The 22,973-nt window shown below is 39.7% G+C and overlaps 1 protein-coding gene across 2 annotated transcripts in view; it reads right to left on the bottom strand.

Annotated features, from left to right (window-relative positions):
- Positions 1 to 22,973, bottom strand: part of LOC136881123 (muscle-specific protein 300 kDa) — a 169,078-nt gene that overhangs the window by 35,855 nt on the left and 110,250 nt on the right. For both annotated transcript variants that reach the window (XM_067153770.2, XM_067153771.2), the window contains exons 13-19: positions 11,817 to 11,990; positions 10,322 to 10,510; positions 7,151 to 7,471; positions 3,897 to 4,220; positions 2,913 to 3,130; positions 667 to 970; positions 159 to 293 (exon numbers count right to left, since the gene is read on the bottom strand). In XM_067153770.2, coding sequence (XP_067009871.2) covers positions 159 to 293; positions 667 to 970; positions 2,913 to 3,130; positions 3,897 to 4,220; positions 7,151 to 7,471; positions 10,322 to 10,510; positions 11,817 to 11,990 — 1,665 coding nt within the window. The remainder of the gene's footprint in view (positions 1 to 158; positions 294 to 666; positions 971 to 2,912; positions 3,131 to 3,896; positions 4,221 to 7,150; positions 7,472 to 10,321; positions 10,511 to 11,816; positions 11,991 to 22,973) is intronic.

Raw genomic sequence — 22,973 nt, 5'->3', positions numbered from 1 at the left:
TAGCATGAGTAGAGTTTAGGAAAAGGATTTATAAAAGCAAATTCTGATCTTCAAAATTTCATACAAAAGTCCATGCTAAATTACACTAGCTTTATATTACAGCTATGATTACTAAGAACTGTTAATTAAAATTAAAATTTGGCATAAATATACCTTACCTCATGCTGATTTAACTTTTCATCAAAAGCATCTTTGTTACATGATTCAAACACTAGAGGAGTGGCAAGTTGAGTCTCCACTTGGTGCAGCCACACCTTAAGCTCAGCTAACCGCTGTTCAAGCTGAGCCATATTCTGAAAAATGAAAAACGTTGTCAATGGAATATCTCTTTTGATACCATTTCTAGCTACAAACTAGATAGTGAATGCATTTTTGTATTAATCATTCCAAAGGATCTAACCTCCTCCAGATTTGGAGAATTTGGCTGCTAATGATTGTTGTAATTGTGGTGTATATGATTTTAAAGGGTATTACATTTATGTTATTTAGCAGAAGCTTAAAATTTAGACAATTAAGAATTATTTTAAATCAAGGAAAATCCCAATCTTGTACGACACACTGGTTACTTTTTGTATTCTAAACAAGAAGTTTATCATAACAAATTAGTAGTTTGGTTAAAATTTGAGGAATGGGATATTTCTATGAACATTAAAAGGTTTTAGTTACCTGGAGGATATCCTGTAACTTGTTGGCTCTGGCTATACTCAGTCCTTTTAGTCTCTCCCAGTGCTGTCGTACCTCTGCTGTCTGCCGTTCAAGTTCAGCCCGCCGCTCTTGCTCTACCTCTGTATCGCATGCCGCAGCCAATTCCTTGCCAGCTTCCAGCAGCCAGTCTGCTTCACGACTCTTGAGGGAGACTTCAGCACTTAACTCTGTCTCCAGACGGCGTAGAACCTCTTGAGGATCACCTTCGATAGCCCGATCCAAACGACTTTCTACGTCGCTCACCCATACCAGGAAGCGTCCTCGCCTGTCACACAGAAAAAAATTGTTCCCTTTAATCACAATTGCAAGACAAAACAGTTGATCAAAACAAGTAGTCTAGACAAAAAATTGGAAACAAAGAGGCAATGGAAGCAATATTGGAATGAGATGGCAGAAAAATCAGTGTCTAATGGTAAATCATATGTTGATAAACTATTCTACACAAATGGAAGAAGATATTTGTGTTGAACAATATGTCTAACATAATACATCTTGCTGTGCAGTTTAAATTACTAACTGCTTAATTTCAGATTTTCTTTAAATTTTCAAGGTTACAAGTTATAAGAAGCAAAATTAGTAGTTTTACAAAGCCTTCCAGAAATACGGAAGAAAGAAACTTCATGTTACATATCTGCACAAGAAATGCCGATCACCAGAAATGGTTAGTACACTCGAAGGTACACCTCTACACTGAAAATGACTTTTCTGTCCTTTTTTGTTGCTCGATTAGGTCACACTAACCTGTCACTATGCTATTCCTTGAATGTGTTCCTATTCTCCTGCCTGGCTTCCAATCTTTGATGATTTTCATAAAATATATGTAAGATTAGTGTCTTCAAATGCATGGAAATTTCAAAGGACATTTTTTTCTGCATATTAGATACTAAATTTGGCACTAATTCTGTTTTAAGTAACAGTACTCATAGATCTGCTTACTTAAATCAAAATCCGAAATTGGATTCGGACACCGTAGGTAAAATTTCTCTTGTAGAGTGGAAAAGTATTACGACTGTTGGACTTGCACCACTAATGGATGCCAACAACAATTTTCACCCTAATCCGCCCAGTTGTACCATGCTCGATGCAAACTCTCCAGACAGTAGGTGCAAAATATTCCTTTAACATGCTGAAGCACAGGCAAAATGTTCATTATGGCAGGAAAAATGCTCATGAATATTTTTTAAATCCTAACTCTAATCCTGCTTGTGTGCTCTTTTTCGATATGACTAACAGTTCACCCATTATTTCGGTTTTTATCAGACACGTTAGGGAGAAACATTCATGGGAACAAGTCTCTAAAAAATGTAATTTTCTAAATCCTGCATGCATGCTCCTTCTCTGACATGACTGACAGTTTGCCCATTATTTTAATTTTTATCATCTAGTATAAAAATATGTAATCTAAAATCATCCAGAAGAAATAAGCTTTCTAATAATAATGTTATTTTTTATGTCCCACTAAGTACTTTTTTGACCGTTTTTGGAGATGCCGAGAAGTCAGAATTTTGTCCCGCAGGAGTTCTTTTACATGCCAGTAAATCTACCAACACGAGGTTGACGTACTTGTGCACCTTCAAATACCACCAGATCGAGCCAGGATCGAACCTGCCAAGTTGGGCTCAGAAGGCCAACACACTGCCATCCAAGCTACTCAGGCCAGCAATAACCATTCTAATGGTGAAAGAATTACTGAAATCGGTTGAGTGTTCTCTGAAATTATCCTCCACCAACAAACTTTTTCTCTATACTTCATAATAATAAACTGAAATACAGACATACAGAAGTAGCAACACAGTGTTAGGACAGTGAGGAATGTTTCCCCTCCCACCCTCCTCCACCTTAATTGGTGAGGATGCCTGCTCCCATGATGAAGATAAGAAGAAGAAATGAGGGCCCAAGAATAAGCAGATTGCAAGAATTGGAACTGATGAGGAGAGAGTCCATTTATGTGAAGAATGACACATGGTGGTGTTCATTGTTTTGCCTTTCTTTTCTGTTGCTCCCTCTTCCGCTACTGCGTTACAATTGTGTTTATAACATGCTCCTATCTTCATTCCTGGCTTTCTATATTTGATTTGATTTCTCATTTGTTTGTTCCCTTTCAAGTAATTTTATACCATTGATATTAACTAATACTTTCACAGAATTATAGTATTCTACAGAAAAATCCCCAAGATATTTTATCTTATTAGAAACTGAAATCTTACCTAGCCTCAAAGAGAGTGTACATGTTGAGCTTCTCTTCTATCTCATGGCAACGCAGAGAGAGTTGATGGCTTAATTCATCTTGTGTCTGCCACAGCAACCACACCCTTTGGTTCAACGTCTTCATGTCCATTGGACTAACACACTCCTTGAGCTGCTCTACAGTCACTCCCACAGCCTCGAGATCGCTCGTCAATTCCTGGAGTCGTGACCGCAACAACTACGTACAAATAAATAGGTAATAAGGACCTTTTCAAAATTATTCAGACAGAAGATAAACATATTAAAAGACAACCTTTTCAATATATTTTATTACGATACATATTCCAAGCAAGCTTACTAGCAGGAAGTTGTAGTCCGACTTCTAAATTGGTAGATGTACATCAGGTTGTGAGCAAGTGGTCTCTAGTTAGAACTGAAGATTGCATACAGGAATGTATTCAGAAAATAATTTTGGAGTTGGGGATGAGAAGGTGGACACTGAGATGTGATTCACCTGCTTGCCATGCGCATTCGTCAGTCTGGCAGTCTCTTTAGTGTCTGTTAGTGTGTAGTCAAATACTAAATGAATTTTAACTGTATTATCACACCTTACTTCTATTCAATTGTAATATATTTGTAATATTGTTCCTTTGGTGAGAGTTTTATTGTATAGTATTGAATGAAAATTTCAAAAAAATCTATTATTACCGCACTTTACTTGGTAAACTGTCAACCTTTACCTCTCTGTGGAAATTTGCTCAGAGAGCATCAATAACTTATCAATTTTTTCAGTTTTGATGCATATACCCCCACCCCTTCTGCCCGCTATATCCCATAAACCAGGGTACTTTTTGTTGTCTATATATTTTTTGCCCCCACCCCACCCCCCACTTTTAACTGCCAATCGCCACTACTGATAACCAGTCCAATTCCTATGACAATCTTACAACTGATATGAACGATATGAACACTACCAATACCAATGTAAATGCTATGAGACTCACCCTAAGATTTTCTAGCCTATTCTGCATTCCAGTGTGAGACATGGGCACATCTGAATCTCTGATCACTCCTCGAACGTCCTGGAATACCGTCTGAATGCTGGTCACACGACTGTCGTAGGTCTGCTGCAAAGACCCAATGCGATCCAAGAAATCTTTCCATGTTTCAAGTCCCGCCTTCAGATTTGAAATACGTTGAGAAATGGCAGCATGTTCCATTCGAATGGATGTGGCCAAAGCATCATCACAGAAGCGGAGCAGCTTGTCCTGCTGGTCCCGGAGTTCCTCTGCTTGAGCCTCCCCTATTGGAACCTTGTCCAACAGAGTCTGAAATAACACCAAGGAAAACAAACTTTTAAAAACAATGCCAATATCAGATCAATAAGTGAATGAAAGTTTGATGGAGTGAACGTTTCTTTAAAAATATGCAAGATTGTTTTTCTATATTTACTGTATAATAATTAAACATGTTAGGGAAACAGATTAAAGCAGTTATACATCAGGCAAGAACATGCTGTACAGGAAGAAAATAATCAACTAATTTCTTCTCACTACACACGTTTTTTTCTTTTAATCAAACTCCACCAGTAATGTACTATGCTTTAAATTAATTTTTTAGCCTCCAATCACATTGAAAGAAAACCTGAGATTTACTGCATCTAGTAAACTTTAAAAGAAAAAAGATGGATTATGAGATAAATATTAAAATTAAGAATCAAATAGAAGTTTCTAAATGTAAAAATTAGTTATTAGCCCGAGTTGCTTCATGAAGCATGTCACGAGGTCAGTTTTATCATCAAGTTAGAATGAGATATCAAGACAGATCATAAAGATCCACATAGTCGGTTATGAATGGAGCCACAGTGATAATTCCACCAACACAGCACAAAGAAGGTATTCTCCTTCTTCACTAAACATGTCATCCTACTAATGTTTAGAACATCAGATTTTAAACAACATTCTTTGTAGTACCATGGTTGAGCTTTGTATTTCAGAAAATCCATGACAGAAAAATACAGAAAAGCTTTACACTAAGTTCAACTAGCAGTTACTTGTATTTTAACTACTCATGCTCTTGTAATTGCTGTCCTTCAGACTAATGAACAAAATAGTTAACAAAAGCCCAGACTATTTGTTGAAATCTGAACAAAAACTATGAAGGGACAGTTTATTGTAGTCTATATCAGACAGGTTTAACAGTAACACTCTTAACCCTTACAACTCATCTGTCGGGTGAGGCCCGACATTATGACATTCCCGTTCCAGTCGCATGTCGGGCGAGACCTGACATGACATTGTATCGCCCACTGCTCGTTTGCCGTTTCTTAGCCAACAAAATAAACGATGCTAAACTGTACTGCCATCTTTTGGTTCAGCGTGGAACTTTGTAGAATCCAGATATTATTTGACAGTCTGTCAATAATCTATTATTTAGAGGGCAGTGTAGCCGCCAGCTGTCCACTAACGCACACAACAAACATGGACGCCATGTGCTCTTCTAGTCATATATAGTTTACTGTTCAGTGTTGTATATGTCGGGTAACAAACAAAAACACAATATTTTCGCACCTCTTCACCTTCCTTGTACCCTAAAAGTGAGCTGGCGATGTTTGGCTTGTGTACCGTAACCCAACACGTGCCTGATGCTGACGGCTGGCACAATTATAAATCAACTGATACCGATTTCAAGAAATCGCCGTTTAGCCTACAAACTACCGTGAGGTATGAAACCAGAGACTGAACAGAGTTTTTCAATTGCTTTTTGCTGATAATTTGTTCAGTGAAATTATTAACGAAACCAATCGGTATGCGATAACGATAGTAGTAATAATAATAATAATAATAATAATAATAATAATAATAATAATAATAATAATTTTAAAAATGCAAAATAATTCATCTTAAATTGCACATATTGCTTTTATTTGCTCCAGTATAGCTTGCTTAAAACGTGTATAGCCTAAATACATAATTTAAAAGCAAATGCTGCCTCCAAACCCGTGAAAAATGAATACAGGTCATATAAGATAAAAATTCACATTTAAAATAAGAGTAGTAGAGACAACACAGAGAACTTTAATTCGAGGGGTAAGGGTTAAACCACAGAACAATGAAATCAATAGAAATGAGTCAACCCCAAAAAGCTGCATTTACTTTATTTCTCTACATGTTCAGCTTGAGCAGTTTGCATTTAGAATCACTTCTGAAACAAATTATCATCGCTGTGTGAGCATCTTCTGCAAGGTATAACAAAATTCAGTATACAAACTCCTTTACAATACCTGTAAAGTGCAGACTCCTGCTGCAATGCAAGTTCTGCAACGATCTGCCATTGCCTTAACTTTTTAACGTGTTTGGTGTACTTGTATTATATACTGCTCACCTACGTCACTCGTTAATATTTCACTTTCATTTGCAACATTTTGAACACCATAGCACTTCGCCTAATTCAACCACACATCATAGTGTTAATTATATATTCATAATGTTCTTACTGCTTAGAAACATGTTTTAGGATTTCGTCAAAATATTGTGTATTGTTTAGATATGACTGATGATGACCCAGAGTAGGGTTGAAACTAGTCCCATGTAATGTAAATACATGCATTGTAAATATAACTATGTATTGAATAGGTGGAAAACTTTTCTGTTTATAATTTATATGCTGCCATTGCTAGTCGTACAAATTCAAAGAAGAAAAAAAAACAAGCTTGCTTGTAGTTTTACAAAATTGTTGATATTTTGATCACACCAATGGAACCTCGTGAACCGCAGCAACATGACTTTTCATTTCACATCGAAGACTCCAGGCATGTGCTGTACAGAGTAAGGCGTTGCAAGCACCTAAACAAGCTCTTTCTGTGATTCAATTAAAGTCATATACACCAGACTCTTTGAGTGCCCCTCCAACATGTGGGGTTGAGGTTAGGAGAACGAGCTTGTATTACAGCAGAAGGCCACACTTTTGAACAGTTTATATAAAGGATTACAATTCAATTGAAACGTACTCCAGGGTACTGTTTAACACATCAAACAGTACCCTACTTACCAATTTCTGACCTATGGTTATTTAATAAAATGATTTTTTTTCTTTGGTATCTTCTACCATTCCTAGATGTTCAACTGTTTAATTTTGTTATACCTGGAGTGGAATGAAGGACTGAAGGATTTGATAACTGAATGATAAGAATATATTTTTTCTTGATACCAAATTGCTGAATACATTTACAAGCTTGACAAGGTGGTGTTAAACCTACCTGAATGCACAGTTGTACTTTAGGCACTCGCCGCAAGTGTATGTATCGCAACTGAAGATGAGAGCGCTCTCGTTCTCTGTCTCGTAACCAGCCAAGCAGGCGAGCCTGATCCTTGCGGTAACGGTCCCATGCAGCAAGCCTATCCCGCACCTCGCTGTGCCGTTCCATAATGCGGGCCAGAGTCTCATTGTGCAAATTGGTGAGCGAGTTGAACTGCTCCACCACCGACAACTCGACCAGGCCGCCACCCAGCCGCCCTTCGTTGGCATCGCTCTTGGACAGAAGTACAGACTGCTGGCTGGTAAGGAGGTTCTGGTGGACCTAACAACACAATAACAAACATTTCAGCATCCGTTCACTGGTGGCGGAGGGAAGGTGGGGGGGGGGGTGATGGGGGGGAGGGGGGTTGAAATAATTTCCTAATTTTATACTGATAAAGAAATGGAAACACTTGGGTACTAAAATTGATTACTTCAGTGATAAACTACATGACTGAAGTGTTTGTTGAGATGTTTGAATACTATCAGCTGGCTTGGTATTGTTTAGCTGGGTTCAGTGGCTGAGATGGAAGAACACTTGCCTTCCAAGCCCAAGTTGGCAGGTTCGATCGTGACTCAGTTTGGTGGTATTTGAAGGTACTCAAATATATCACAGGGAGATCAGAATAAGAGTGCAAATGTATGCATGTCTGCATTTGTACACTCCATTTCATACCTGCAAAGAAGTCTGCCAAATTTTTGTGGTCTCTTTTTAGCCATAGCTTGTTGAGCGATAAATGACCAAAAATTAAACAAGAAGTTTGATGAAAATAAACTATATTCACTGCAGGATAAACAAGAAGATCCAGTAAGTTTCTTCTAATTACAAGGAACTTTTCAATTCATACTAACATACTGAAGCTAATGGACAAAATTACTATACCTTTAACAGTATCTAGCAATAGTTATTCATTTTATGTCCTACTAAAAACCTTTAAGGTATATGGAAATGCTTTGGTGCTAGAAATTTGTCCTGCAGGAGCTCTTTCACATGCTACACTGAGCTGAGATTGAAGTCGCCAATTTGGACTTGGAAGGCCAGTACTCTAAACCTGCCAAGATATCTAACAGTTTGGATTGCAGCAGACCAATTGCAATAAAGCTTGATAGGATGAGGAATTATAGCATATTAATGGTGCTAAAAGAAAAGGGGCAACAAGACTTAAAAGCTTTTGCATTTGCAGATGATGTAGTAATTTGGGGTAACTCAGAGAAAGTTGTAGAAGAGAGACTGCAGGGGTGGAGTCAGGAGTTTGAGAGATATGGATTAAACATGCACGTCTGCATTTGTACACTCCATTTCATACCTGCAAAGAAGTGGTGGTGTTGAAGGTACAGAAAGTTGGCAATCAGCCAGAAATCACTGCTAAATGGCACTAAGCTGGACAGTGTCACAGAATTTAAGTACTTGGGTAGTATAATGTCCAAGGATAACTTAGCTAAATATGAAGTAAATAGTCGAATCAGCAAAGCAATACATTTTTACCTCCAAGTAAGACAGCTACTATGGGATAAACAAGTACCACTCAAAACCAAGATGACACTGTATAAATCATACTACACCCCTATCTTCACACACAGCCTGGAAACCGCTACATTAACAAGAAAGGACAACTCGAAACTCCAAGCAGCAGAAATGAAGTTCTTACGCACAATGATCCAGAAGACCAGGAGGGATAAAATCAGGAATGAAAAAGTCAGAGAAGACATAGGACTGGAAGACTCCTTACTCCAGAAGATCCAAAAGGCAAGACTGAAGTGGTTTGGTCATGTGAAAAGAATGAGTGCCAACAGGTCTGCAAGAAAGGAGTATGAAAGAGAAATCAGGGGAAAGAGACCAGTGGGCAGACCTAGAGAAAAATGGACAGACTTAGTGAAGAAGGATGTAGAGGAGAGAGGTCAGGATTGGGAGCGGATTGTGAACGAAGAATGGTTCATGGACAGAACATAATGGAAGGGGCTCATATACCACACCTGGGAAACTGGAGTTGGTCAACGATGATGATGATGAGGATGAGGAATTAAAACATCAGATCCTTGCTGCACACCTGACATTACATAGGTTATCACAAAAGAATGATTATGAACAGGAATACATCAGTCTCTTCACTTATGCTAGTAAAAGTTCATATCATCCACATTTATAAACAGATGGTCCAGATTTCATCCTACATAATATTTTAGCTCCCATAAGCAATACAGAAGTATCAAATCATAATATTACTATATTCATCATATACTGAACATGTAAGTAAAATAGGTTTGTAGAGTGTGAAATTGTATTGCTGTTGTCAAAATCTCATTTTTGGTCGAGTGTTTTTATGTTGCTTCAAAACACAACTATTGGTGAATTTGCACAGTGCATACACAAGGTGACATTAGCTAACTGCTCAGAGTCACCAAGCTATTTTTCAGCAATTAATTATAATACTATCCTTGATTTTATGGCAAACTGATTATTACCATTAAGTTTTCATTGAAGTTTGTCTGATCCAATGCAAACAGTTCCTTTGCAAGTCATTAAGCCTGATCTTTTACTACATTCAAGAATGCACAGAGGTAATTTACAGAGAAAAAAATATTAATGGTTTTTTTTTTTTCTCTCAATGTCTATTCTAATTAATTGATTGTTCCATCAGATTCCAGTGTGTTGGAATTTTTCTCCTAGGAGTTCAACATCCCAAAACAACATGGAGTGGTCACATTTAAACGTCCTTGAATGTTATCAACCTTGCCGAGATCTTGATGACCTACTGACTTCACAATCAAAGTCGCTCAGTGCCAATGAATTCACAGCCTTAGTAGAATAGTGGATTCCCCAGATGACAATGCAGCAATGTACTGATTTAGATTTTTAATTTTTAGAATTTACTGTATGCCACTCTGACAGACACACGTGACTATGGGATAAGAAAGAGCTACGAGTGGGAAAGAAGCCTTAATTAAGGTACAGCTCCAGCATTTGCCTGGTGGGGCAATGGAGAAAACATGGAAAACCATCTTCGGGACTGACAACAGCGGAATTCGAACCCACTATCTCTCGAATGCAGGTTAATAGCTACTTGACCCAAACTGTGTCGGTCACTTACTCGCTGATCAAGTACATTTACCAAGTTCATCACGATAATCTTACCTCGCAGAGATGCTGATGCTCTGTTAGACTATTGTAGTCCTCTGGTATGGAGCCAGATAGGAATGACTGGACATGAAGTAAGTACTCCTGCCACAGTCTCAGAGCAGCCGCTCCATCCTGACTCTTCACGAGACGGGCAGAGAGACGGTGGTACTGTTGGAAGGTTTCTCGGAAAACCTGCTGCCATAACTGAAAAAATCCATCATAATACTTTGAGTACAGCAAAAGTACAAAAGAAACAGAACAATGAGCCCGTGTAGAATAATAATAAACTTGCAGTAATGTCACATGGTAATTCCTGGAAATTAAACAATCAGATTTTAAAACCTGAATGTTTAAAGCAGAATTACCGTATGTTCTCCAACATTTTTGTTATTAGAAATTTCTGAACAGCTCTTATTCTTTTATAGGCACAATGTTATTTATATGGTAATCTCCTTACATGCAGCACCAATCACAGAGTTATCTAGAGCCTCAGACTGATAGATGAGAGGGGCGATGAAATGTTGGTATGCGAGACTGACAAATGAAGTCACCTTATTGGCTTCAGTAAGAGTTTCGCTGTTTTTCTCCCATCAATACAAATAGGTCATATAGTAACAAAGGTATAGAAAGGGCCAGGTCTGAGAAGGAAGCGTATGTGGCCTTAAATAAGGAACAGTTCCTGCATTTCCCTGATGTGAAAATTTAAAAATGTAGAAAACCATCTTCAGGGCTATCAACAGTGGACTTCAAACACACTATCTTCCAAATGCAAGCTGACAGGTACATGACTCAAACTACGCAACCAAATCCTGGTCACGCCATGCAAGATTTGTACTGTACAAAGCGGAGGCGGGACAGGTTTTTCTCCGGGCACTCCAGTTTTCCCTGCCATCTTTCATTCCAGCAACACTCTCCATTAACTTTTCATTTCATCTGTCAGTCATTTATCATTGCCCCAGAGGGGTGCGACAGAGTGCGGCACCCGGCACATTTCCTATCCTCGCCGCTAGACGGGGGCTTCATTCAGTCAATCCCTGACCCAGTCGAAAGACTGAAAACAGCCTGTGGATTTTCATTTTGAAATATAACTCCTACGTTACCCATTTTATTTTATAGTAGAATCCTGCTTGATACTACAAAGGCGTCTGGAGATTATGAGACGTTACTTTAAAACAAATTGATATTTCATGCAGGATTCGTTTCTTCTAAATGGAACACAAATGAAAGCTACCAGTATATTTTTTTAAAGAATACCTCCCCTAAAATTTGGATGTGCAGATTATTCGCGTGTATACGGTATCTCCACTCAAGTGATAACTGTTATATTACTGACCTACAGGGATAAACTCGTTCATAAAAAAAAGTCAGAATTATACAACAAAATTAAAATTTAGGTTATGAATGAAACATTTTAAACATTACTTACGCAACCACACTCTTCAAAAACCAGGTTCATCCATTCATTTCACTATCAGTTTCTAGAAGATGTAGGCTACCATATTTGTCTTACCTGTAGAATCTCGACCACAGAGGTCTCGTTCTTAGAGGGCCCCAGGTCCAAGTTTTTCTCTTTGAGGGACTGCAGCTGGCCCTCTGTCTTGCCAAGGTTCAATAGATGGTTACGGAGAGCTTCCAGTTGGTTCTCTGTGTCTTTCTGATTTGCCTCCTCCACCACCGTGAGGCTCTGCAACATAACACATGAAACTTTTAAATTATGGAGTAAAATAACTCAAATCTCAAGTATGGTAAGCCACACCACCAGAGCATGCCACAAAGCAAATAAAACTAGTAAGTTGGGGAGATGAGTGTGGGGGGCGGGGGTGGGATTGCCATACGCCCCAGCAAAAACTGGGTTTGTCCCTGATTCAAGGGTGGTAAAAATATCCCGGTCGGTTCAATAAAATTCCTGTATAAGTTTGTTTTTTTCATGTAGGCCTTACCTATCCATTAGGTGTGTGTTATGATACAATATTGAAATAAATTCTAACTTCCGCCATCAAATAGCCTCTTTCTTGCACATTTTGGAGTAATAACTCCCATGGTGAACAGAAATAGGCCTACTAAGGTTCAATAAATTGTTACGGAGAGCTTCCGCTTAGAATACCACTTCCAATAAAGTTTCCTCTTTGATAAATTCTAACTTCCGCCATCAAATAGCCTCTTTCTTGCACATTTTGGAGTAATAACTCCCATGGTGAACAGAAATAGGCCTACTAAGGTTCAATAAATTGTTACGGAGAGCTTCCGCTTAGAATACCACTTCCAATAAAGTTTCCTCTTTGATGCACAAATTGGTGTACGGAATTCATCATATGCGGTTCAAAATTATATTTCTTTACAACAGATCAACTCTGCCATCCGTTTGGGTCATTCTTGACATTCAGTATAACAAAAAAGCCACATGTATCCTGCATTAAATTGTTTAAATGTATACAGTATCAGTGGGAAAGCAAAGTAGCTTTACAGTACGATCTTCTAATAAATATGACAGGTAAGATAAGAAACGTGTAAGTATGCCTTCTTGAGTATGAAAAATTGATGTATTTAGTGTGAAAGTTTGCATTAAATAAAGCTCTTTTGCCGATAATACGCCGGTTTTTGTCGCATATATTTCTGTCCTGGTTTTGTGAAAAGAATTATGGCAACCCTGTGTGTGCAAGAACCGGCTCAAAGTTGGAACTCGTCTCAATACTCGTATGGTCTATTATCAACAAACCTCAATAAACTTTCAGCTTATATGTTGTGCTGATTTCATGTAATACATGCTGAGGAGCTGAGGAGCTGTTATGTAGAGAAAAAGAATGACTGATCTGACACCAGTGGGAAAAGACCTCATTTCACATCTCTCGCAGTGGCGTATACTGTTGGCTTCGAGGGCTATCGGTGAAGCCCAAACCTCAAATGAGAACGATGGAAATCTAGAGCACATTATAATGTAAGCATCTGACACTTAGTTCAAAGCAATGAGAAGAAATGTCGCACATATTTCTGGGTGAAAGGCATCGGAGACAGATCTTGCAGCCCTGTCTCTGTGTCCCTCTCCCCTCAACCCACCTCACCCAGCTTGCCGATGTACGCCCGATAGCTGCGGGGACCGGGGGGATAGGTCTGCTAGGCTTTGGTCTGTCAGATCGCCACTGCTTACTAACAGCCATGCGTTCCTTATCGTATATACTTCCTCACCTCATACTCATAGATAACAGAGTGCTGATATTTCACTCCCATTGCTTCTACATCCTTGTAGGAAGACACAGCAGGGCTGCTGTCATAGGAGTAATACAGTTTCCTTTTTATAGGTAGATCTGCTAAAATGAAATGCAGTCTTTCAGGTTTAATGTTCTCTTTTGTTTACTGGAATCGAACCCGTAATCATGGATCAGATTTCACCACTGACCTCCCGAGGGAGCTAATAAACCAGTGAGCGATGCGTACGACTTCTGGTAATGCTGTAAAATTCAAAATGTTTATTTAATAATAATAATAATAATAATAATAATAATAATAATAATAATAATGGTGCTTGGCATCAGTATAGGTTTGGTGGTGACCTAACGAGGGTGAAGTGAATGTCTATGACGTTACAAACACCCACTCCCCAAGCGAAGGGAATCAACAGTACAAGGGGGCTGATTCTGAGAACTGAAGCGGGGCCATCAGACCAAAGGCAAGCATTCTATCCAGTTAGCCACATCGCCGGACTTTAATTTGGTAAACCTTAGGCTACCGGGCGAGTTGGCCGTGCGCGTAGAGGCGCGCGGCTGTGAGCTTGCATCCGGGAGATAGTAGGTTCGAATCCCACTATCGGCAGCCCTGAAGATGGTTTTCCGTGGTTTCCCATTTTCACACCAGGCAAATGCTGGGGCTGCACCTTAATTAAGGCCACGGCCGCTTCCTTCCAACTCCTAGGCCTTTCCTATCCCATCGTCGCCATAAGACCTATCTGTGTCGGTGCGACGTAAAGCCCCTAGCAAAAAAAAAACCTTAGGCTACCATCTCCCCTGATCAGGTGTTGATTATTGACTGTAGCAGAGGCCAGGGTAGTAGCTTGTGAAGCAGCCTTGACAACAGCAGGCTACTCTGTTGGCTATTTGCTGCAGCTCAGAACGCTTAGCGCTTGACATTCGCTAAACCAACTATCTAAAGGGGGTAGCCCACGTCTTGGACTCAGCATACGCCACTGATCTCTGGCATGCACTGTGTGTAGGCCTAGTCAACACGACCTAAATAGGGTGAAATATTATTACGACCTAAATAGGGTGAGATATTATTAAGTACCTACAATGCGACATGAAAACTAAATATTCGGTTGTTTTCTGGAATAAAAGCATTACCTGGAAATCGCACAAATTAGTGCCTTCATTCTCCAGCTCAATGAGCCTATGCAGATTTTATAAAAACTGATCCGACAGGCTTTAATTTTCATAGTCATAACTATTAAATAAAAATGCTTAGGCCTACACACTACACACGATCACAACCGTCTAAATAAAACTAATTAAGCTCACCCCTCCCAGGTTTCCAACTCTTCACGAAAAGTTGTGCGATGGGGTAGGAAGACAGACTGTTCAAGGACAAGGTCATTATAAACCGGCAAAGTGGAACTGAAATCACTTTGCGGGCCACAGCTGGTCGCTCCCAACACAGCCAGCCATTAGGTAAGTTGAAGAGCAGAGCACTTATTGAATGTGTACAAGGTCAGGCAGCAGGTCTCCTAATTGGGGCGCTGCTGCAATTACACGCCACACGCCAACCACTTCGTCTGGCACGGGGAGGCACCTCAAGCGTTCTAGCAACACGGGGAATTCCCGCGCACACGTGGCCGTACTCAACAGCTCACAGACTCCGCCTTCATTGTGCGTCACGCGGCGCGTTTATTGGCTTAAAAACTAAACCAAAATCATTATGAACTAGGCCTATATGCGGCAACAGGATCATGGAAACATCCGGCGTCTAGATTACAAGAAAAAAGGGAGGTCATAATTACAAAAGAGAATTTCCAAACAAAAATCTACCACGTGGCAGTTAATCTCCTTATTTTGATTCTTAAATAACAATCATCAATGAACAGAATCCAGTACAGTCACCTAAAAATTATGACAATGAAATATGCTTAACAGCAATTATAACCCTCAACTGGTGACGTATTCCGGAAGGAACATAACTGGTGACATGGTGTCTGAGAGACGTCTATAATTTGAGCATTTTTAATGGAATCACATTTCATTAAGGCGAGGTTTATTCATTTAATAATGAAAAGGCATATCTTGACGAATGGTTTAACACATTTTATTACCAACTCCATTGCACCAAAAATTAAAAAAAATTCTGAATCCAAGTGTATGTCACTTTATGAAGAAGAAATCTAGGTTTCAACTTAGATTGCATCATCGTCGCTCATATGCATACGAATGGCTCAAAAACTACTTTCCTACACAGACTGAAACATAATCATTTCAGAAAACTTAAGTTTATCACACATTCACTGAAACTACAAAAACCCTCAATGCACTAATTTTTGCACTTTCAAAATACTCAAAAATATTACAAATATTCGTAATTTGTCTTATTTGATTTCTTTTTCGTCCAATACACACCCGAATCACATATTATATTTGTTTGCGTGTTTTCACTAATCTCAAGAAATACATGTAGGGTCTATCTTTTTCTGAACCCTTTGGAGCAAAAGTGGCCTAAGTGTTCAAATTAAGAAGTCATCTAAAGACATGCCATACATATCTTGTGAAACTTCGTAAATGAACAAAAATATTACTTTTGATAACTGGTTTACATTGCAGAAGTAATTGTTTGATTTGAAAGAAGCAGTGTAGAGAAGTATAACTAAAAGAGCTTCAAATTCCATGTCATCAGTGTCGTCAATTTCGGAACGATCCATGCGTTTGTATTTCTGTCTCATATTCCGCATTTTGACATTAGTCTATAAGTTGCACCATCTCCCCGGAAAATATAAAATCCCAGGCAGTTTTAGGTTCTGTTTAATTGCCAATTCTTGCATGGGCGCGTAACGCAGGTAACCGAATTAACTTATGTTGTGACTTGGGGTGCGTACATTTCTAGTAGGTTCTTTAGCGGACCATTTATAACGGGATTTTTACCATAGTAATAATGCTGTTCTGTGCATTCTTGATCTTCACCTTCACTACCTGTGCCTTCTTCTTCCGAGTCAGTACAATGATCACTTTCAATAGCAAAGTTACTGTCCACACCATTTTCAACATCACTAAATTCTGTATCTAACCACTGTGCTACCTGATCTTCGAACCCAGGACCTGCAGGCCTTATAGGTCGAGATGGACCAGCACGGTCTGCCATTGTTGAATTACGAACAAAAATTAAAAAGCTATGAGTTCACTTCGTATAACTTAAGAATCCACACATTAAAATGTTACACAACTGGTGACGTGGTGTCTACGAAGCCACTTGGAAACTCGTCTACACTTTGAGGAGAAAACGATAATACTGAGGGCGAATCTCTAATGATGAAACGTTTGTTCACAGAGAGATATAAAGGTACTGCAAACCAAAAGTCTCACTTCCGATTGTGTGCTTAGGGGTGTACATGTATCTCCTACAAGGAGTCTGTCAGACACCACGTCACCAGTTGAGGGATAATAATATATCCCCGCTATGTTAATTGTTTCACGAAATTCGTATTATTTAATAGTTTTGCGCCGTACGATGATCACTAGGGTGGCTGGGGATTGAACAGAAGCAAATTTCACCTTGGACTATAATGCTACTCGCAATCTACACTGCGCAATCTCTCTCTACCTTCAACTTAAACCAGGATAAATTTAGAGGTTTGGACCCTTATGCAGTAAGAAAAGGTCGACATCAACACTGACTAGTAGGAGGTGCTGATGAGCTCTGTAGCTAACAACATTTATCACTGTCGTGACTCGTTGGCTGAATGGTCATGCGTACTGGCCTTCGGTTCAGAGGGTCCCAGGGTCGGGCATTTTAACCTTCATTGGTTAATTTCAATGGCTCCGGGGCTGGGTGTTTGTGCTGTCCCTGCAACTCACACACCACACATAACACTATCCTCCACCACAATAACACGCAGATAGGCTACCTACACATGGCTGATGCCGCCCACCCTCATCGGAGGGTCTGCCTTACAAGGGCTGCACCCGGCTAGAAATAGCCACACGAAATTATGATTAACATTCATCACTGAGATTGAAAGTATATCTTGCTACGCGTTCCAGTAGTAGGTATAGCCTATTCTTATAACCTATTTCTAGGTTATTTCCCTTCAGAAACAGTTTCCAAAATGAGTGCTTAATGTTTTGCAGCCTATTTACGGTAGGGAATGGCCAACTGTGCCACGTACTGTAGATAGCCTACATACGGCTCAGCAAGTTGGGTTGCCTAGTAACAGGTGCTTCGGAGAGGTAGATTTCCAATCCAAATTCCCGATGTGTCGACAATATAATTAATTTTATCCTGTGCAGAGGGACCGCCTATTCTTACTGCTGCAGGTTCCTAAAATGAAGCAGATGAGTCAACAACTCAGTACATACAGGTTAAAGCATTATGCACGAGGAGATGGATATTTGTTACTGTTCTGACCAATGCCTTCGCTCACAGTAGAGCATTGGTAAACGTTCCCGCTAAATGTTGTTTGTTATTGAATGGAGCAGGGACATTGTTGTTGGATATCGCTATGTTGTTAGTGTATGGGGAAGGTCCAATAATTTCCGCAACATTAAAACTGATAACAGGCATGAAGGATAAGGGCAACAAATCACGAGGAAGTGTCCTTCATGCTGTCCTGGGTAGAATGAAGCGCTGTGAGGCACATAGCGCTTTGTGCGAAACAAGCAGGCATGTTCATTTTCACTGTTTGTACTGCTTACTCCAGGCAGAAAAAGAGTGGGGTGTCCTGTATTATAGTAACCTAGCTGTTTCCCTCCCGGCCAAGAAGGAATGCCATCGCTTATGGTAGACACTATTGTTCGAACGGAGTCCTTTTTTAAAACTCATTTATTTATTTATTTATTTATTTATTTATTTATTTATTTATTTATTTATTTATTTATTTATTTATTTATTTATTTATTTATTTATTTATTTATTTATTTATTTATTTATTTAATCCCCCTGGTGGCTATGATCGTTAAGGCATCAAGTCTATATGGTTTAAGTGTGGTTAGCCGCTTCGAATCGCGTAGGTGAAAAAAAATGACCATCAGAATGCCGACCGGCAGAGTAGTAGAGGTAGTGGTATTCAATTTCGAATCACTAGATTGTGTGAATGGATTCAATTCCAAACCTCTCCGCAGTATTCATATGGAGTGAGGGCACATGACGCTGATGATGGTGATTCGTCCGTCGGTTGGAGACGTTAAGTCTCGAGCAAACCCCTTGGTGTTCTTCGACAGGAATAGGTTATGTGCCGGTACGAGTTTCATCTTGATGTAGGATTATGGTGATGGGAGATGGGGTAACCCAGCGTCGGCACATAGCCCACTCCTGTCGAATAGTACCAAGGAGTCTCCACACAGCGGAGAGACTTTGAATTTAATCCAGCTTTTGGCACACAGTCCAGTGATTAAAAATTATATACCACCACCTCTCCTACCCTGCCGACTAACATTCAGATGGTGATATTTTTCCACCAACGGGACTCGAACCAACTGACCGCAATTATAAGAAACTGTTCGCCCTCGAGCATCGGACAAATTTTCCTGTATTACTGAAGTGACTTCTGAAACAATAGTCTTGATATGTTCAGTGCACTATTCATTATCTTCTTACAGGTCGTATGGCTTTTAGTGCCGGGATATCCCAGGACGGGTTCGGCTCGCCAGGTGCAGGTCTTTCAATTTGACACCCGTAGGCGACCTGCGCGTCATGATGAGGATGAAATGATGAAGACAACACATACACCCAGCCCCCGTGCCATTGGAATTAAGGTTAAAATCCCCGACCCGGCCGGGAATCGAACCCGGGACCCTCTGCACCGAAGGCCAGTATGCTGACCGTTCAGCCAACGAGTCGGACGTATGTTCGACTAACTATAACTGCATTGAATTATCCTGATTCCATTGTTTGGCCAACATAAACCAATCCACAGGAGCAAGGAATCATATATATATATATGCCAGCAAACTTGTAGGAAGGTAGCAACGAGGGTTAAGGAACATCGCAAGCACTTACGTCTTTGCCAGCCAGAGAAGTCTGCTGTGGCAGAACATGCCATACGTAATGACCATCAAATCATTTTGTATGCAACTTCTGTCATTTATACAGAGAAAAATTCGTTAGGCGATAGAAATCGCTAAACACCCGAATAATTTTAACAAAGGTGACGGCTTTATACTGAATAGATCATGGCTACCTTCCATAGTTAACTCGTCAACATCATTCACCTTGACTCTGGAGGCCCTGGATTGAACTGCATTTCTAATAGGGTCTCTCATCTTGAGTCTGGTTGCCAATACAATCTTTGTTATTGCTCTGAAGATGATACTGATCGCAGTTTCAAAACGCGTCAGCATATACTAAGTATTACACGACATAATATCCCCAAAATTAAGTATTATAATAATGTTAATGGTTTAACGTCCCACAAAACTACGTTTTCATAGCTTTCGGAGACACCAAGGCGCTGGAATGCTGTCCCGCAGTAGTGCCGGTAAATACACAGACAAGGCTGACGTATATGAGCACCTTCAAATATCACCGGACTGAGTCAGGATCGAACCTACTAACTTGAGCTCAGAAGGCCACAGTGCTCTACCGTCCACTCAGCTGTACCTATCTGAAGCACGTAGTATAATGGATATTTTGGAAAGAGAAAAGTATTCACAAGATATTCTGAGAAAATATTTGAATAAGATAATAAAAATTATCAGCCTCAGAAAAGATAACTTGCGAGCAAATTTGACAATGGCGTGGTATTATGAAGTACATACAGAAATTCGAACTAATTGAAATCGTCTGTCTGTAAGAAAATGCCGATACTAACAACTAATATAGGCTATACCTATGAAAAAATAAATGATGAAAATTTGCCAGATAATTAAGATAATCGTCATAAATGTGCGAATGTGTCCTTTTTAAGCTTCACGGCAATGTGCTATCACGCAAAATAAGCCTAGTTATTAAAGAAGTCTCAGGGCGCAATGACGTTGGTCTCGTGACCCAAATGTGTTCTAAAGAAAAAAAATAATTCTTTTTAATCCTCGCGAGAATGCGATCGATGAACTCGACTCGGCTGTACAGCTTCAATTGACACGCGAGTTCACTGCGCGTTTTCTGCACCCGAAGTACGCAGAAACCAGTGGATCCTGCTCCAAGTGGCCACTGCGGTCATCCTTTCAGCAACACCGTCAAAAGAACTTCTTTCGATTCTCGATGGTAGAGGTTTCTAATGAAGTCAGCTCACGGAGTGTGGAAGAAACCAGCAGATACATAAGATATTTCTCAAGATACTAAAATAGGTAAATAGTATGCATTTGTAGGGAAAATGACCTGGTAATTTATGTAGGGGAATCTGCAATATCGTCTGCACTCAATTGCTTAAGATACATCTCTTGATTAACACAATACCACCACTCTGCCAACCACTAAAATAATAATAATAATAATAATAATAATAATAATAATAATAATAATAATAATAATAATAATAATAATAATAATAATAATAATAATAATGGCTTTTACGTCCCACCAACTACTTTTCCGGTTTTCGGAGACGCTGAGGTACCTGAATTTGGTCTCGTTGGAGTTCTTCCACGTGCCAGTAAATCTACCGACACGAGGCTGACGTATTTGAGCACCTTCAAATATCACCGTACTGAGCCAGGATCGAGCCTGCCAAGTTGGTGTCAGAAGGCCAGCGCCTCAACCGTCTGAGTCACTCAGAGAAACACGTAGTAGTTTAATATATTCCTTGCCATCCCAAAAGTGTGTAGGAAAAGCAGTGAAGAATGAAAGATTCTGATTTTTGTTTCGTTAGAAACTTTGTTAAAAGTTAAGATTTTTTAAAACGATAATACCGGATATGAAAAATGTCATAGGACGCAGCCTAATAATAGTTTTCCGAATGTTTAAAGAACCCTACATGAAAAAAAAAGGAAGTAGGCCTACAAAGTCCAGTACTGTAACTCGTATCAGAAATCTCTTGACCCATTTATGAATAATTTCTAACAAAGATTCCACGACCTAAACGATGGAATTGGAGCATGTCATCTGTTGAGTAATTTCAAGAAGAAGCAGAAGAACGGAAGGAAGTTTCGCGTGACCTTTGCTGAAAGGGCCACACCCAGTGAACGTCAGATAATGGGATGAGAGCGTCATTTGAGGGTGGGAACAGGTAATGGCTAACATCAATACCACCAGGTAGGAGAAGAAAGGAAGCTTGAGAAGTTAGAGATGAACGAGCAGGCTAGTAATCCATCATTACCACGTCATTGAAGAAAAGTATAAACGTTAGGATCGTAGTACAATCATCAATAATTGTACTGACAAACATTAATCGTAGTTTTAAAGAGACTAACAAGTTAAGAAACAGAGGCTACTGCAAGAATTAAAAACATATCGATTTTCAGAAGCAGTTTTAATTATTCATTTTTAATATTCACTCATCATCGTGTTAGGAGCGTACATTCTCTTTGGTGAGGATGTTCTTCACATTTCCATCTAGCTGCATGCTTTGGCACTTCCTCAGTGCGCTATTAAAGGAAGATTTTATGGACTCGCTTCACATTTACTTATCAAGGGCAAATATATCCGATATTATCTTCAACATATTCATTAACAAAAGGTCATGGATCACTATATCAATGAAAGTAGCTACGATATCATAAAGTAAGTTCATAACTTAGGCCTACTTCCTCCAGAACTTAAATACAGTTTAACAGTCAAACCACTTTGAATCGGACAGGGACGAAAGACATTCTTTCCGAGACATATCTATATGAAAATGAAAATCCACAGCCTGTTTCCAGTCATTCGACCGAGTCAGGAATGGAATGAATGAAATCCCCATCTAGTGGCGACGATAAGAATTGTGCCGGCTGCCGAAGCCTGTCGCACTCCTCTGGGGCAATGATTAATGAATGACAGATGAAATGAAATAATACTTGAGTGTGTTGCTGGAATGAAATATGACAGGGAAAACATGAGTACCCGGAGAAAAACCTGCCCCTCCTCTGCTTGTCCAGCACAAATCTCACTTGGAGTGACCGGGATTTGAACCACGGAACCCAGCTGTGAGAGGCCGACGCGCTGCCACCTGAGCCACGGAGGCTCTCTAGACATATCTATAAAATCAGCAAAATAATAAAACTACTGTAGATGTAGGCCTACGTTTATTCCGACCTCTATCGCCAGCCTCCGTATCTCTTTCCTTTCTCTTTCCTGACGCCAACCCTAAGTGGAGGGATGTTTTCACTATTGCATGTTTCTGTGGCGGTTTGCAGCGTGTTTTGTTACGACGCTCACAAACTATCAGTCCTAGAGTTAGAGGAATTATCCCCAGCCTGGCCACTACGTTCACCATTCAGCCAAGGAGTCACACGAAAGATGTTTGTGGATACACAGTAGATTCCTAAACCCTTTCACAACCCCCACCCATCCAAACCCTCATACTCACACACCACAGAACACGTAGCTATAACAATTCATTGTATTA

This window comes from Anabrus simplex, chromosome 9 (assembly GCF_040414725.1).
Source record: "Anabrus simplex isolate iqAnaSimp1 chromosome 9, ASM4041472v1, whole genome shotgun sequence".
In the NCBI taxonomy this organism is placed as follows: domain Eukaryota; kingdom Metazoa; phylum Arthropoda; class Insecta; order Orthoptera; family Tettigoniidae; genus Anabrus; species Anabrus simplex.
This window is presented reverse-complemented; position numbering and strand designations above follow the sequence as displayed.